Here is a 19,695-nt window from a genome sequence, read left to right on the forward strand (position 1 = left end):
AGATTTTTTTTTCAGAATCATACATGTGGTATGTGATACAAAGATAATTTGAATTCAGGTTTTCCTGACTCAGTTCTTTATCTAATACATAGTGTGATTGCTCCGTTTGCAACCATGTATATGCGTATGTACATACTTTGTTTAGTCATGTCTATTTGGGACCCCATTTGGAGTTTTCTTGCCAATTTTACGGTGAAGAGCCTCTAAATTTTGCTGGTGTCTAGTCCTCATATAAGAGATACAGATTCTCTCATCAGGCACATAGAGTGTACCTTTCTAGCTTAGCAGACCTCTGCCAAACTCTATCTCTGTTGACAATGTGTTTGAAAACCCTGAGTAATCTCCATGACAAAATAAACCATCAAGATAGAACTTTAGTTGACTATAAATTACATTTATACTAGGGGAAAATGGTAGATATTTCATCCTTTTTTTTTAAAATAAGATTTTATTGATTTTATTTATTAATCTATGATTTTATTGGTGTTAAGGGAATCCAGAGAAGAACCTTCTCCTTCAGATATGAAATTTATTGTCTTTGAGATTTTTCTAGGATATTGAAAGATTAAATGATTTTTTTTTCAGAATCATACATATGGTATGTGATACAAGGATAATTTGAATTCAGGTTTTCCTAACTCAGTTCTTTATCTAATACATAGTGTGATTGTTCTGTTTGCAACCATGTATATGTGTCCGTACATACCTTGTTCAGTCATGTCTATTTGGGACCCCATTTGGAGTTTTCTTGGCAAAGATACTAGAGTGGTTTGCCTTTTCCTTCTCCAGCACATTTTACAGATGAAGAAACTAAGGTAAACAGGGTTAAGTGACTTGCCCAGAATCATCTAGTAGGGATTTGAGGACAAATTTGAAATCAGATTTCCTGATATCAAGCCTATGGATCTATGCACTGTGGCTAACTAACTGACTTTGTACAAAAGTAAATCTAGAAACTGTTGGAGGCAAAGTGACTTAGAAGCCATTGGTAGTCAGCAGGAAGATTTCAGAAAGGCCTGGAGAGACTTACACAAACTGATGCTGAGTGAAATGAGTAGGGCCAGGAGATCATTATATATTTCAACAACGATACTATATGATGATCAATTCTGATGGACGTGGCCGTCTTCAACAATGAGATGAACCAAATCAGTTCCATTTGTTCAATAATGAATAGATCCAGCTACACCCAGTGAAAGAACTCTGGGAAATGAGTGTGAAGCACTACATAGCATTTTCAATCCCTCTATTTTTGTCTGCCTGCATTTTTGATTTCCTTCACAGGTTAATTGTACATTATTTCAAAGTCTGATTCTTCTTGTGCAGCAAGATAAGTATATAAATATGTATACATATATTGTATTTAACATATACTTTAACATATTTAACATGTATTGGTCTACCTGCCATCTGGGGAAGGGGCTAGGGGGGAAGGAGGGGGAAAATTGGAACAAAAGGTTTTATAATTGTCAATGCTGAAAAATTACCCTTGCATATATCTTGTAAATAAAAAGCTATAATGAAAAATGGGGGGGGGGGGGAGAAGCCATTGGTATTAATGAAAACTTGATATGAGAAAATTAAAATAAAGATTGTAATAAGCTAGAAAAAATGTAAAGAATATTGAAAGGGAGATTTGTTAAGCTTATAGATAGTATCTTATCTCAGTAAAATAAACTTTCTCTTCACTTCCAACTCAGAATCTTTGTTTTTCTGAGTACAGTTCAAGTATCCTATTCCGATACATCAGTTATCAGCATTCTCTCCCTCCTAAAATGGTTTTATTGAATATCACACAAGCATATATACTTGTGTGTATATATATATATACATATATATATATATATATTTATATGCATGCATGCAAATATGTTCACAAAATATCTCCTCAGCAACATATAGCATATAAATTCTTCATTATCAAGGAATATTTTTGTCTCAGTGCCCAGAACATTTCCTGGAACATAGCAAGTAAAAGTACACAATGTGTGTTTGTATGTGTGCAACTGAATTTAATTTTGTTTAATTTGTAAGAAATGAAGTCTTTTTGAAAGGCATCTTAATAGTAGGGAGTACTACATAATTGGAATTCAGAGACGATCATCAAGGAAGTTAAAGAAGCAATCTTGAAATGTATTTTCATGATAGTCATAAAATTATTCTTTATCAACTATTTTAGGTTTTCTTAATCTTGGGTCCATGGACATTGTGGGGGCATGGATAGATTCCATGCATTCAATAAACTTGAATGTTCAAAAATTCATCTTTATGTACATTCATTTTTAAATATATTTAATTTTTCTTTCAATTATTTTAAAAATATTACTCCAAGAACTGGTTCATAGGTTTCACTAACCTGCCTAAGGAGTCCAAGATGTTGAGAAGCTATAGTATATTATATGCATAACTTTCAAGCAAACTCTCTGTCTTTATGTGGGCATCTGTCTCTTGCCTCTTTCTGTGTGTCTCTGTTTTTGTCTCTGGCTCTCTATCTCTGTCTCTATTTCTCTCTCTCTCTCTCTCTCTCTCTCTGTCCCTTTCTCTGTTTCTGTCTCTGTCTCTGTTTCTCTATGTCTGTGTATCTCTTTGTTTCTCTTTCTCTCTCCCTTTCCCTTTCTCTTTCTTTTCCTCCATTTTTATCTCTTTCCCTTTCTTCCTTTTTCTCTCTATCTCTGACTGTCTTTCCTGTCACTGATCTGTTCCCTGCTCCAAAGAACCTAAGATACTTATACAATATTTCTTCTATTTCACTTTAAAATCATATCATTTTGTGATTCTATTCATTTGGGAAATAAGGGCAATTTTCTTGAAACATATAGCTTGACAAAGATTAATATAGAAGAACTAGGATATAACATAGTAAGTAGTATAGTACTTTGCAACTTATAGGTACTCTAAAGTATTTTTTAAATGAATGAATGTGCATTTATATTTAATTTTAGCTTTAAAATCCTCCCAAATTGCTTTCAGAAAATATCAATTTAAAGCAAGAAAGGTTGACTCCTCAGAAAAAGTTGAAATAAATTGAAGGAAAACAAAGTTTTGAAGTTATAAATCCTCAATTACCTAAGGAATAGGACCCAAAGGACAAGCATATCTACAGCTTTATGGTTATGAGATCATAAAAGACCATAGCATGAAAGATTTTAAAATCTCTTCTATCCTTTATTTTGGAGTATGGTGAACCTAAGCTAAACTACTATTTGTCACACACCAGTTTTCTCAGTCACACCAGCAGGAGATAATTTTTTAATGCTATGGATAATCTTCACATCCACAACAATCAAATCTTGCTTTTTCTTCATTTTTTTTGCCAGCACTCATTCTTATTAAACCATATAAATCATTCAAGCCTGAACCAAACAAATATTTCATGAATAGCAACAATGTCTTCACTCTTAAATGAATTAATTGGAAGAACATTTATTTGTTAGAAAAATAAAAGATAATTGCATCATTGGTAGTATTTTGTAAAGACCAGAATTATGATTTCATTGATAAAGTTAACTTCCCTTAGAGGAAGCATCTTTTACAGGACAAATGGGCACATACCTTGAAAATTAAATTCTAAAGAATATCCTGAAGTTCTGAAGGGTCGAACAATTTGCCCAGAGCTCCCCAGCCAATATGTTTCAGAGGCTCAAATTAAAATCAGGACTCTCTGACTTCAAACAGTCTCTATAATTGCTATCCCATCATGACTCTGATCTGTTGTACAATTACTGCATCAAAATAAAAGCTGCTGTTATCTTTGAGTTTTTCTGAGTGAAAGGTCAGGAGGATTAAAGGGAAATGAGTATACATATGACTTATTAAATTATTCTCAAAGATAATAGGTCCTATAATTAGCAAAAATTTATCTTTCAGGGATAGCTAGTTGGTGCAGTGGATAGAGCAACAGCCCAGAGTCAAGGGGATATGAATTCAAATGTAGCCTCAGACATCTAATACTACTTCTTAGCTCTTTAACTCTGAGCAAATCACTTAACCCCAATTGCCTAACCAAAAACAAACAAAAATTGTTATTTCAGAATTGGAAAAAGAGTTGGATACTCAATTAACTGGAGAATGGCTAAATAACAGGGTATATGAAAGTAATGGTATATTACTTTTCAGTAAGAAATGATGAGCAGACTGATTTCAGAAAAGCTTTACATGACATGAATTGATGCTGAGTGAAGTAAGCAGAACCAGAATAGTAACAGCAAGATTGTGTAATGATCAATTATGATAAACTTAGCTCTTCTCAGAAATTCAGTGATCCAAGACAATTCCAATAAACTTTGGGTAGAAAATGTCAGCTGCTTCAGAGAGAGAACTATAGAGACTGAGTGCAAATTGTAGCATGCCATTTTCACCTTTTGTTTAATTCTGTTTTTTTTTTCTTTTTCATGTTTTTTTATTCTTATTTTTCTCTCCAAAAATTACTTATATTAAAATGTGTTAAAATGAATTTACATATGTAATCTAAAAATAAAATTTATAAAAAATATTTGATTTTTCATACATCTTGCTTAGATGAGGCTGAGAATAAGCAAGTTTGTTTTATACTTAATTAGGTTAATATAATGAAATCAAATGAAGTCTTATTCAACATAAGCAGTGATTTGGTCAATATATAAGCCATCCAAATGCATCATATATGAGGATATATGTTTTCATAAAGGAAATTCTCTAAATAAGAGGTGGGTAGATATGTGTACAAAATATATTGATTTCTTAATATATAGAAATATACTAATTATACCATTAACAATTCATATATTAACATTTACTACTCAGTGGATGACTCAGGGGTTTGTACACATGCCAAGACAATAAACATTAATTACAAAAACTCCTAAAGATCCTGTAGTACAATAAGGCATCATAGACTAACAGATTAAATGCTAATTATTTAACAGTGAATCTGTATAAGGGGCAGATATGTCCAGCAGCATACATTAGTGGATTGGATTTTAATATTGCCAGGTCTTAACCATCTGTGCAAAATGGTACATCATTATAAATGAAAAAATGGTTGCTTTATAATGAAGAATAAATTGAGAACTTGAACACATTAGAAAATTATTCTAAAGGAGAATTTTAAGATTCTCTGAGTAAATAGTCAAATTTTATTTAAATCAATGCATTATACAGATTTTAAAAAATTCTCTTATAAAAGATTTGATTTAAGAAGTAGTCATTTTCCTTAAATGATCCCTAATTAATTAATTACTTTTATCAAAAAAGGAAAACCAAATTTTTTTTTCTGGATTCAGAAAAATTTTCATGTTAAAGTTTATGTTTTTATATATTTTCTCTCTTTAGCTTTCAAATTATTCAAAACTAATGCAATGGTTACAAGGCCACTTTCATACTGAAATAAGGTAATATAACAATACATATAAATATGGACACATATGCACATGCATATATATATATATATTATATATATATAGTAATAGATATATAGGTATATAGGTATGTATGTAATTAGATTGCTTCCTACATTTGGAAATCATAGATTCCAACTATAGAAAAATTCATTGACGGAAAAAAATTAATACCCAATGGTTTGAGGATCAATATTCTACCTTTTCTTTCTACTTCATTATGATTTATATCAAAACTTTTAAAAATTCTCTTATGAGAGAATTAATTTAATTTAAGAAATAGTCATTTTACTGAAATATTTCCTTAATTATTTTTAGCATAAAGGGAAAATCAGAATTTTTTTTTCTGTGTTCAGATAAAAACTCATGTAAAGGTTTACGTTTTTATATATTCTCTCTTTTTAACTTTCAAATTAAGAAAAAAATAGTATTATGGTTACAAGGCTACTTTAATACTGAGATTAAGATAATATAATAACATTTGTAAATACACATACAATATATGTATTTTGAGTACTTTAAACATTTGGAAATCATGGATATTCCAATTATAGAAATAATTTGCTGATAGAATAATTTTAATAATCAATGGCTTGAAGATCATTCATTATTCTACTTTTTGCTTCTGCTTGGTTATGATGCTTGTAAAAACTTAAATTGAGTGATGACATCAAACATTAGTATTATATTCTTATTCTGGATCCTTTGCTCTATGACTTTCCCATAAAATCAGTCTGAGGTTTATCTGAAAGCTGTGTCTTTACTTTCATAACATTGTTACTCTCCATAAGTAAGAGATAGTATGTTTGAATTTTATAAAGATATTTATATTGACAAGATTCTCTCTCACTTTAGATGAAGTTCACTCTGCATTTTTACATAATTATGTTTTGTTTTAAAGGCACAATATCACACGAAAATTAAAATATGATCTTGATTAATGAAATTGTCTGTAATAAATTGGCATTTGACTATTTTAAAGCTAAAACAACTATAGATAATACTTACAAAAAGAACAAAGTAAGAGAACTGAACTTTTTTGTGATTTTTATCTTTTCTTGTCTTGAAGAAAATATAGTTCACACAACCAGCACCTAAATCAACCTTCCAGAGCATTCAATTCTGACTTCCAACCTTAATCTCTCTAGACTGCTCCATCCTCTACAAACTACTTTAGAAAATTCATTCTAGAAATAACAGACCCAGTAATACCCTTCGTATTACATACCAAGATGTCCATTTTGTAATCCTGGTTCCCCACTGAATGTCCTATTCTGTGAAGTTTACCTAACCTCCAAACTTTTACTTTCTGTTATCTGCTGATAATTTTAACCATAATTTAACTGCTTGACTTTTTATTTATCATTATGGCTTTAAAATGACTCTGAAAGAAAAACCTTAGGAGATTAATAATATTCTGACATACTTTTGGCAATCTGACTTCATAAAGATTAGGAGAGGTAGGAAATGGTCTCTTATCTTCAATATCTTGTAACACCATTTATTATTTTTTTTGTTCTGTTTTAAGCAGTGAGGATTAACTATCTCAATTTGCTTTTAATGAGCTAACTTTACATTCTGTCTTAAATCCTTAAGGCCAAGTTGGCAGGCTAGCTGTCACAATAAAATCAAGACTTAAATGGCAAGGTCAGGGACCTAATTTATAACCTTTCAGTTCAAGAGACTCTGTGTCTTTGCCCTTGTCTTTCATTTCTTCTGTTTCTTCTATACTAGTGAGAATTTACAGCTAATGGTAAAGCATATCCTAATTGTTTGTCAATCATGAAGTTCTTAGGAAGCTTAGAGGCAGAATTTCAAATTCCTTTAGCTATCCAAATAGACTAGCTTTGTGACCTGGGGCACATCAGTTAACTTCTATTTACCTTAATATATTAATCTAAAAAATAAAAGATCATACTATTTTCACATACTTGCTTATTCTTTCAAAATTACCTACAATAAGGCAATCTATTGAGTTCTGTAATACAGAGAGTCAGGAGGTTATACTATGGAAAACAATCTCTCAAATCCTTTCCAGTTTTGTAGGTTTCTTATTCCATAATTTATTCTATAAGTTATTCAATCAATAAGGCAATGGCATGGCTCTGGGAATACTTCTTTGAATATCTACACTTAGACCATTTAATCCATTGTACCATATGCAGCACTTACTCCTTGACAAAGCAATTTCTCAAAATTTAATAGGCCCAATATGATCCTTTTTTTTCCATTTTAAATGTAAGTTTGCATTAATATGATTTCATCCCTTTTCAAGATTTATTTCTTTTTTTCTTCAGTATTGTCTAATTAGGAAAAAAAAACAAAATTGTAATTTGCATTTTTATTCAGGAATGCTATTGTTTTATAATCATGAATTTAATTGACTTTGTGACACCAGAAAATGATATTTAAAGAGACATCAAAGGAAAATACTTTTAAAAAATTAATTGCATTTCTTATAATATTATTATGCAAATCATTTGATTTAACCATTCTGGAAAATCAAAGAAATTAAAAAGTAGGAAAAGAGTATTTACATTTGCTAGAATTCATTTTTGCTGGCTGTTTTTTGTTCATTTTGGGATTACATATGATACTACTAGAAGACCTTGGAGATTGGGAGGAGTAAAGTAAGGAATAAATGCAGGAATTTACCCAAGTTCTCCCTCAAACATCTCCAAGAAAATTTTAAATAATGACTATAAACAAATTCTAGAGTGCCAGAACCCACAAAAAGATAGAGCAGAACAACTTTGTAGCTCAGGACACCTGCAGTAGTTCTCAAACTTTTGTTTTCAGTATCTTTTAATATTGAGGATGTCTCCAAAGCGTTTTTGTTTATCTGGGTTATATTTATAGACATTTACCATATTGGAAATAAAAACTAGTTTTGAATTTGTAGACCCTCTAAAAGGGTTTCTGGGATCCCCAGGATTCTAGACCATACTCTAGGTCTCTAGACCATACTTTGAGAACCACTGCTTAGAGAGTTGGCAGGAAGGTCTATTATATTAAGGTACAGTCCAGAAGCAAGTCAGGTCAGCAAAGACCCAACCCCAGAAAACCAGTAACCGCTCTCAAAGCAATTGAATCAGCAACATCAACGGTGATTTCCAGACTTCCCAACCCACAGACCAAGGACAATTTAGAAGATCATCAGATACCCAGTACCTGGGGAAGAAAGGAACACAATCCATCTCAGGCTGCACCAGCATAGCCATGAACTTAAGCAAATCGGGGCAAACCTTGAGAGCCACTGAATCAGCAAAAGCAGCAAGTGTGGCTTCTGGAGCTTTCAACTCTCAGATGTAAGGGGCTGAATAATTAAGTTAGAAGGAGATTACACGGGTCTCTGCTGGCACTGAGTAGAACTTCCTTGCTTTTCCTATTCTCAGATTCAGATCACAGTTCTAACTGGCAGGGACAGGGCAAGGAGGAATACTACAGAGCTTATCGCCACAGTGAAGCAGGGATTACTTTGACATTTTCAAGGCAAAAAAAGAATTTTGATGGCTCACAAACCAGAACACAGGCCATGAGAGGAGTAAATATGTCTCTGCTTATATCTTAGCACCTTGGAAGAACTGATTATTTACAGTTCCCTAGAAGTTTCTCTGAAAACATCTACAGGAAAAACCCTAAAGTTCAGGACAGTGCATCCTCTGCACTAGAAACAAAGCCCGCTTTTTTAAAATTAAAGTTCTTTTTTAAAAAAAAATTTCAAAACATATTCATGGATAATTTTTCAATACTGACCCTAGCAAAACCTTGTGTTCCAAAATTTCCCCTCCTTCCCCCTACCCTCTGCCCTAGATGGCAAGTTATCCAATATATGTTAAACATGTTAAAGTATTTGTTAAATTCAATATACATATATGTGTGTATACACACACACACACACATATATACACACACACACACACACACATATATACATATACACACACACACATATTTATGCAATTATCATGCTGCACAAGAGAAATCAGATCAAAAAGGAAAAAAATGAGAAAGAAATCAAAACGCAAACAGCAACAAAAAGAATAAGAATGTTATGTGGTGATCCACACTCAGTTCCCATAGTCCTCTCTCTAGGTGTAGATCGCTCTTTCATCACAAGACCATTGGAAATGGCCTCAGTCATCTCATTGTTGGAAAGAGTCATGTCCATCAGAATTGATTATTATACAATGTCGTTGTTGCTGTGTACAATGATCTCCTGGTTCTGCTCAACTTATCTATATCCAGATAAAGAACTGATGGACACTGAATGCAGATCAAAACATATTTTCCCTATTTTATTCCTCCTTGTGCTTTTTTACTTTTGATCTGTTTCTTCTTTGATAGCTATAAATAATAACTATAAATAAATAATATATATAAATAATAAATTATTAAAATAATTTAATAGCTATAAATAATTTATAATAAATAATATAAATAAAATAAAACATGTTTTGCATGATGACACAAATATGAACTAGATCAATTTGCTTGCCTTTTTGGAAGAGGATAGGGGAGAAAAGAAGGGAGGGAGAAAAATTTGGAGCTCAAAATATTGAAAAAATGAGTGCCAAGAATTTTCTTGTAATATATCTGGAAGATAATTTAATGAACTGTAAAATCCTATAATAAAAATAAATTATGATCAGGCTATCTTTTTGATTCAAAAGATATTTTTTAAGCCTATTGATAGTTGACAAAGGAAACAAAAAAACACAAACCAAAAACCTTAAGTAAGAACTAAAAAGAATGGCCAGGCAATCATTGTTCAGAAAATTACTTTCCATGCACAAACACTGAAGGTCAGATTGTTTTATTTTCCCTGAGATATTAAAACAAAACAATTTAACTTTTATCATTTAAAAGGAAAAACCTACTTTACCAATCATTCAAATTCACTATAAATAGCTCTACTCTCTTCTCTGCTCAGAGACGACATCCATTATGCCATAATCTAGCAAATTCTATTTTACTTTGTTTATACTACCAAAAATAAAGCACTATTTCCTTTTAAAATGTTGGTTTATTGAACAAAACAACATCTAAAGTACATGTTTTCATTCTTTCTAAAATGAACTTCAAATGCTTTCACATTTGCTTCCTTCTTTAGATTATTCCCAAAGTCAAAGTTCATTGGATTGCTTTATAAAGAATAAATTTTTTTCTTAATTATGAAACAAGAATAATCTCAATATAACATTTGATTACAGAATCTGAATCATAAAATAACATTGATTGTCACACCTGGATCATGATAGAAAAGAAAATAGATTTCTTTTATTTAAATATTTATATTCATTGTTAATACATAATGAAGTACAATTATTTAAGATTATTATTGTTCAAACAAATTGGAAGGTAAATTATCTAGAAGCAAAATATGAGTATAAACATATGTACCTATGTGTGTGAATATATATACACAAACATATATATATTTATATAGATAAATATATATATATATATACACATTCATTAGAAATAATGTTTTCCCCTCATGATTTCACTTAATCAACATATTAATTAACCATATTCCATTGTGGCCTATGTGATTCTTAATTGTTCTATTCTTTTGGCGTCTGTTTCAGTGGTTATCGCCCCATATGTTATTCATTATTTTTATGAAGAGAAAGTAGTATAAAATTGTAAACCTAGCAAGATGTATCAGGAATTACGGCATCTAAGTTCAAATTCTACAGTTGATACCAATGTGACATTGATTTACTTTAAATCCATTTTAATTTCTTTAAAGTATTTGATGATGGTGATAATAATATTTATATAGTGATTACTTTGTGCAGGCATTCTACTAAGTACATTATAGAAGCAGAGAACTGAACGAATCCAGCCATTCTGGAGAGCAATTTGGAACTACGCTCAAAAAGTTATCAAACTGTGCGTACCCTTTGACCCAGTAGTGTTTCTACTATCCCAAGAGGTCTTAAAGGATGGAAGGGACCCATTTGTACAAATGGCAGCCCTCTTTGTAGTGTCAAGAAACTGGAAACTAAGTGGATGTCCATCAATTGGAAAATGGCTGAATAAATTATGGTATATGAATATTATGGAATATTATTGTTGTATAAGAAATGACCAGCAGGATGATTTCAGAAAGGCCTGAAGAAACTTGCATGAAGCGATGCTAAATGAAATGAGCAGAACCAGGAGATCATTATACACGGCCAAAAACATGACTATATGATGATCAATTCTGATGGATGTGGCTCTTTTCAACAATAAGATGATTCAAACCAGTTCCAATTGTTCAATGATGCCGAGAATAAGCTATACCCAGAGAGAGAGGACTGTGGGAGCTGAGTGTGGAACACAACATAGCATCCTCACTCTTTCTGTTGTTATTTGCTTGCATTTTGTTTTCTTTTTCAGTTTTTTTCCCCTCCTTGATCCAATTTTTCTTTTGCACCAAGATAACTGTATAAATATGTATACATATATTGGATTTAACATCTATTGTAACATTTAAAATTTATTGGATTACCTGCCATCCTAGGGGAAGGAGTGGAGGAAAAGAAGGTAAAATTTGGAATAGGAGGTTTTGCAAAAGTCAGTGTTGAAAAGTTACCCATGCATTTTTTGTTTTTCTTCCCGGGTCATTTATACTTTCTGAATCCAATTCTCCCTATGCAACAAGAGAACTGTTCGGTTCTGCAAACATATATTGTATCTAGGATATACTGCAACATATCCAACATATAAAGGACTGCTTGCCATCTAGGGGAGGGGGTGGAGGAAGGGAGGGGAAAAAAATCGGAACAGAAACGAGTGCAAGGGATAATGTTGTAAAAAAAATTACCCTGGCATGGATTCTGTCAATATAAAGTAATTATTAAATAAAAATTAAAAAAAAGTTACCCATGCATATGTTTCACAAATAAAAATCTTTAATAAAAACGAATATATGTAGAATTCCAGAACTGAAAGGTCAAAAGGACCTCAATAATGATCTCATCCAATCCATATACCCAAGCCCAAGTATAAGACATTAAACAAATGGTCACTAGGGAAGCTCCAGATGACATAGTGGAAAGAGTATTAGGCCTGAAGTTAGAAAGAGCTGAGTTAAAACCCTCAGACATTTGATAACTGTGTGTCCTAGGATAAGTAATTGCCTTAATTCCTTCTTACCTTGCAGAATTGTTGTGGGGATCAAATAAATTAATATTTTTAAAGAGCATACTCATAGTAGTGCCATGTAAATGCTGATTCTCTCACTTACTTTCATCTAGCTTCTAATTGAAAATCTCTAAGAAAGGGAAACTGTCATTTCTCAAGGGCAAATAATTCTAGTTTTATATATCTCTAATTGTTAGAAGTGTATGTATATGTGTGAGAGGTATTAATTTGTTTCATCAAGCCAAAATTTCTCTGCCCCCCATCTTGCCTTTTGGAGCTAAACAAACCAAAAGTAGGAAGACCTACCATTCCAAAAGGAATCATTTCTCTAGGCTTCAACAAACTGATCCTTATATCAGGGACTCAAGACCCATTATCATCTTGATTATTCTCCTGATATTTTCCAGCTTATGAATGTCCTGAATAAACTGTAGCTCGTAGGATTTAACACAGTAGTCAAAATGAGTTATGATAAAGGCAGAATACAATGGATTAATCACCACACTCCTTTCCTTTCTACTTGTAAACTAAAATCTTGACAGTGTTTTTGTTTGTCTGTATTATTTCATTTTATTGTATAATCTTATACCTTGAAACACTTGTCTGTAGTCGCCCATAAATCTACCAAGAATTCACTCAAAATGCAATTTGCTATCATTACCTTCTTTTGATATGGCAGAGATACCAACAAAGTGTTCATCAGGTAACAGTTATATTATTAATTTTAGTAAAGCAGTAGGATATAAAGTAAATTCACATAAATCAGCACCATACCCATATGTTGTAAATAAAACATTGCAAGAAAAACCCATTTAAAATAATTAAAGTCACATAAAATACGTAGGAGTGAACTTGCCAAAACAAATCCAGGAAGTATATGAACAAAATTATAAAAAATATTTTTCAAATAAAATCTGATTTAAATAACTGTAAAACATTATATGGCCAAGCAAGGTCAATATAATAAAAAATGGCAATTTTACCTAAACTAATTTATATATTCAGTGACATCCCAATTAAATTACCAAAAGTTATTTTACTGCATTAGGAAAAAAAATAACAACATTCATTTGAAAGAAAAAAAATTTCAAGAAGAGCAAATGAACTAATGAAAAAAAATTAAAGGAAAGAGATTTAATAGTATCAGATCTTAAACTAAATTATATAGTCATAATTATCAAAGCAATTTGATGGCTAAGAAATAGAAAGATCAGTGAAACAAAGTAGACACACTACTTATAACAGCAAATAAATATAGTGACCTCATATTTGACATGTGTAATGACAAGTTTTGGGGATAAGAATTCATCATTGGTAAAAATTGTTGGGGAAGCTGAAAAGTGGTCTGGCAGAAACTGAGCATGGAACAATATCTTATACTATTTACTAAGATAAGTGTCAAAATCGATACATGCTTGAAATATAAAGAGCTATATTTCAAGAAAATTAGAAGAATGCAGACCATCTTTGTCCTACTTACTTTTCTATGATAATTACCTTTATTCCACCTCAGTGTAATCATTCCTCCTTTAATATATTGTTGCAATCTATTTTCATCTACCCTGAACCTCTCCCTTGCCCCTTATAGTAATATCCAAGTTTAGTTTTATAGAAAGATCACTACCTGAAGGCTGATCATTTGGTGATGAGATCAATGATTATGACAAATAAGTTATATATGTTTATCATATATTGAAATGTTTATTAATGCAAAGTGTTCAGGAATATGATCTAGAGAGCCAGAACTCTTGGAGAAGATTACTTGAAACAAGGTGTTAACTAAGAGGAATTGATGAAACAATGGTTATCTAGTTTGCATATATGCTTAGTACTTAGCATGGTGATGTAATGGTTCTCTAAGTTCGCACATAATCAGTAAGCTGTAATGATGTAATTACAATAAGGTATATAGGAGCCAACAAGCACTGGAAGAGAGGCATTCCATCTCCCACTAGCCTGGTGGCTCTCTTTCCTTCTGCATTGCTCCACTAAGATCAAGGCCCATCTGAAGGTCTCCCAGAAAGCTAGCCTGGCCCCAGATGAAGGAGACAGATTGTGAAGGAAAGTTGCAGAGAAAGTATTGGGATCCATAGGAAAGTAGGAACAATTCCATCTGGGAGAAGGAGCTGGAGAGGCTCACCTTTATACCTTTTTCAATTTGGAAATCCCCTTTCATCTTGTGAGTGACAACGGTAAAGTGACAAAAAAATCAGCAAGAAGGTGCTAAGAGTCTCACTGTTTTAGTGAGTTTTTAAGTACAAACATCATAATGATGATTATGGAAATATCTTGAGAGGTCAGAAGTATAGGTAATATAGCTGTAGATTCTGGAATAGCTCGATAAAAAGCCACTTTTGAAGAGATATCTTTAAACATTACTATATGCAGTATCTTTTGACTCTGAAGGACTAACCAGAAGGGGTAAACATGGCTAAAAATATACATTAAGTATACTTAAGTGTATTTATCTAAAATTATCTCCATCTGCTGTATTTTTTAGGGAAAAAAACTAATTTTAATTTATATATTCAAGTGTTAACTAATGCTCTAGATTTGAGATTCTTTTCCAATGGCTAAACATGTATAAAATCAAAATTGACACATAGATCAGTGTGGTCTCCTTTTTCATTCTTGTGAATCATTCATTTTTATTTTTTAATGGCATTATTTTATTCTCTCAGAATATCATTATCATCCTAAAATATCAGAAAAAGCAAAACAATCAACTTTTTATGTAATATTCTTCCAGGATTACATAATTTAGCCTGAAAAGACCCAGCTAAAAATACAACTTGTCTTAACCTCCCTTTTCATATGTTTCCTAAAGGAAATTCTTTAAATCCATGATAAATCATTAATTTATTTTAAAAATCCTAATATCTATAACTCAAAATGTTTCAATTAGTTTTAAAAATTAAAGTCTAATAAAGTTTTACTTTTCTTAAAGACAACTTATCAGTCTCTTCTAAACCTCAGGAATTCTTTTTACCAATTACTTGTAAGTTGTCTTTCATTGAACAAGTCTTGCTTATCCATCAAAGCTGTTTCCAAAATCCATTTGAGCCTTCTACATTTAAAACTATTTTTAACCAAAATGATCAGCAAAAGATAAAGTTGCTATGACACCATTTTCCAACTACCGTACCTTGAACAGAGGCTTCATGTACTGAGGTATTTTATCTCTCACTTTAAAGTAAAACCTAGAACGGAAGGTTGTAAAAAGGTGACACATTTTCAGTAACCAACTTTTATCCTTATTAAATCTGACAACTCTGTCAATCCATTTTTCTTCAAAGATGCAAAAGGGGCCTTTCTATTCAAATCTTAATCTGTGACTGATAAACTAATAAAATATGGAATATAACTGTCTATCCCATGGATGTCATGAAAAGATATGATTTATGACTATGGATAAGGTTGGCTCCCCACACTCCCCACCCCTAATTGCTTCATGTCCAAATAGCACCTTATCACAGATATGATTCAAAGTAGGACGACATTCATTCATTTTATCTTTTCATCTGGGCGCATAGGCTGAAAAGATTTATCTTGCCAGCTATAGACATTATACTTCCTTCAAAGCAATCTTGGAGACTACAGTTGTGGTGAGGACAGTGATGATCTGGAAGAACCATGAAAGAACAGAAGAATGGATAATAGAGTTTCAGGTTCTGAATGAATAATTCAATGAACACCCACTTTTGTTGAAGGGATACCTTTAAAAATGAGTACTTTTACATTATCTAATACAGTATCTTCAACTCTGAAAAACTACTTATAATGAAATGTGACTGGAAATCTAAATAAATTATATCTAATTGTATTCATTTAAAATTGTGTTTATTGCATTGTATTCTAAAAAGGAAATTATTTTTAACTTGTGAGTTCAAATGTAAGTAATTTTATTAGAAAGATATTTTATAAAATGTTTCCAGAATTAGAGAAATATTATCTTTGGGGAAGAAAATTGTAATAATGAGGATTTCTAAGAGTAATAAAAATAATTAAAGGGAAGTTTGTGTTTGCTCTCTTTGTTTCTTTTCAAGGTTGAAAACTATCCACTCCACAATATCCACTATACTTAAAGGTTCATAAATAATAATGATCAATACCTTAGATTGGGCTAAAGAAGAAATTATAAAATGAAGACAGAATATTTATAGGACAATACCAAAAATAGTATATATCAAATATATAGGATGCAATTTAATTTGTTCTTAATTTATGTCACTTAGAGTTTACAGTGGTAAGAATGAAAAAAAATAAGCAAATATCTAAATCTATTGGAAAAGGAAAAATGAACTAGTAAAAAGGAAAAATAAATAAGAGAAAAAAGAAATAAATAATAATTGAATTGATCAATAAAATTAAGAGCTCTGAAAATAACAATAATAATGATAAACCATTATCAAATTTGTGAACATACAAATGATTAAGTATAGACTACAGCAAAATATATTAATGATATTAGAAAATATTATTCATAACCATATGCTAAAAAGGAAATCAAATGAAATAATGGAATTCCTAGCAAAATATGCTTTCTAAATCTAATACAACAGTTAATGGACAATTTAATAGCTAGCATTTATATAGCATCTACTATGTCATAGGCAGGGTAGCTAGGTGGTATACAGGATAGAGTACCAGGCCTGAACTCAGGAGCACTCATCTTTCTGAATTTACATCTGGCTTCAGATACTTAGTAACTATGTAAATCTGGGAAAGTTTTACAAATATTATCTCACAAGGACCTCACAAAGACTCTGATTGTTGTTGTTGTTGTTGTTTTAATAACTTTTTATTGACAAACCCATGCCAGAATAATTTTTTACAACATTATCCCTTGCATTCACTTCTGTTCTGATTTTTCCCCTCCCTCCCTCCACCCCCTCCCCCAGATGGCAAGCAGTCCTATACATGTTAAATATGTCACAGTATATTTTAGATACAGAAGGTAGAAATAACCCGGGAAGAAAAACAAAAATGCAAACAATTTACATTCATTTCCCAGTGTTCTTTCTTTGGATGTAGCTGCTTCTGTCCATCATTAATCAATTGAAACTGAGTTAGATCTCTTTGTCGAAAAAATTCACTTCCATGAGAATACATCTTCAAACAATATCGTTGTTGAGGTATATAATGATCTCCTGGTTCTGCTCATTTCACTTAGCATCAGTTCATGTAAGTCTCTCCAGTCCTCTCTGTATTCATCCTGCTAGTCATTTCTTACAGAACAATAATATTCCATAACATTCATATATCACAGTTTACCCAACCATTCTCCAATTGATGGGCATCCATTCATTTTCCAGTTTCTAGCCACTACAAACAGAGGTACCACAAACATTTTGGCACATACAGGTCCCTTTCCCTTCTGTAGTATCTCTTTGGGGTATAAGCCCAATAATAGCACTGCTGGATCAAAGGGTATGCACAGTTTGATAACTTTGGGGGCATAATTCCAGATTGCTCTCCAGAATGGAACTCCACCAACAATGTATCAGTGAAAGACCCTGATTGTTAGACACTATCATCATTTAAGAAAAATGAAGCAAATAGATGTTAAGTGCCTCAAATCATACAACTATGTCAGTTTCTGAAAGTGACTTAAATTTGGATCTTTTAGACTCAAGGTGAGAGAGAGAGAGAGAGAGAGAGAGAGAGAGAGACAGAGAGAGAGAGAGAGAAGAGGGAGAGAAGGAGAGAGGGAGAGAAGGAGAGAGAAAGAGGTGAAAGCAGGGGAGGAAAGGAGAGAGGGAAAAAGGGAGGGAAGGAAGGAGGAAGGGAAAGAGAGAGAGAGAGAGAGAGAGGGAGAAGGAGGAAAAGAAGGAGAGGGGAGGGATGGAGGGAGAGAGAAATTTAATAAAATTATAATATAACACAATTCATTAATAATATATCACTTAATATTATAACTATAAGGCTTACTCAATAAGTAAGAAACATTAACATAAAATTATATTAAAATGTTCAAAAGAACAAATTATTTTATCAATAGAATGATAATTTTTGCATAATCTAAGATAAAAATAATAAAAACTATAAAGGGATTTTCTTGAGGAAAACAAAAAGAATATGCCTAAAATCAAGGAGGTGACAACAGAAAGACATTGAATGCATTACTACTAAATATACAAAACAAGGAGTTATACATTCATCTTTATATGAGTTAGCTTTGAAAACATGCAGTCCTGCTAATGTTAGTGCCTTTACCCTCAGATTATCTTCAGTTTATGCTGTTTATATATTATTTTTATACAATTATTTATATGTTATTTCCCTCATTACATTGTGAACTTCTTAATGGCAGGGATCCCCCCATCCTTTCTTTGTATCTTCAGCATTTGAAAACTGCATGGAACATATAGTAGATAATAAATGCTTGTTAACTTAATGCATTATAAAAGACAGAGAATATGAGAATGTGTGAAAATCAGGGAAACATAAAAAAGGCATATCTGAACGATGCAAAATAAAGTACAACCAGGAGAATAATATTCATCACTACAATAATGAAAATGAAAACTTAGATCAAACGCAATGATCATTCTTAGTTAGTCAGGCAATCAGTCAAAAGGAACTTATTAAGTGTTTATCAGAAATCAAATACTATGATGAATACAGGAGAAATAAAGGAAAAAAACTGTCCTAACTTTAAAGTAATTCACATTGTAATGATCTTAGAGAACAAATAATGCAATACTTCTTTCTTCTCAGCAAAGATGACATAACACTACATATACACTGTTATATCCTGTTTCATTGGTCTCTTTATTTATCCTTCTATGAAATTAAAGTGTATGTGCATATCAAGAAATAAGCATGCTATTAAAAAAGGGCCTAAAATTTTCTGTGAAAAAACCATGAAAATTAAAGAACTATTATTTCAATAATTTCATATCAGTATTGTGCTTAATTACAGAAAACTGGAAGCAATCTAAGTGTTAAATAATTGGAGGATAGTTGAATAAATTGAGGTACATTAAATTTAAGAGAACACTATATAGAAATGCCTTTAACACTAATAAATATGAATAACATAAAGCAAAAAAAATTTTAGAAACATTTTTATTTAAAGTTTTTACTTTCTAATTCTATCCCTCTTTCCTGCCTTTTCCTGCTCTCTCCCTGAGAGAGTAAGTAATCAGATATATGTAAAACATTTCCCTATTAATCATTT

At 31.6% G+C, this 19,695-nt stretch overlaps 1 protein-coding gene across 1 annotated transcript in view; it reads right to left on the bottom strand.

The window, feature by feature from the left end:
- Positions 1-719, bottom strand: part of LOC127557058 (kelch-like protein 1) — a 77,815-nt gene extending 77,096 nt beyond the window's left edge. The window contains exon 1 of the mRNA XM_051990534.1: positions 707-719. Within this exon, the coding sequence (XP_051846494.1) occupies positions 707-719 (13 nt within the window). The remainder of the gene's footprint in view (positions 1-706) is intronic.
- Positions 720-19,695: the final 18,976 nt, after the last annotated feature.

The sequence above is a fragment of the Antechinus flavipes genome, chromosome 3 (genome assembly GCF_016432865.1).
Source record: "Antechinus flavipes isolate AdamAnt ecotype Samford, QLD, Australia chromosome 3, AdamAnt_v2, whole genome shotgun sequence".
In the NCBI taxonomy this organism is placed as follows: Eukaryota; Metazoa; Chordata; class Mammalia; order Dasyuromorphia; family Dasyuridae; genus Antechinus; species Antechinus flavipes.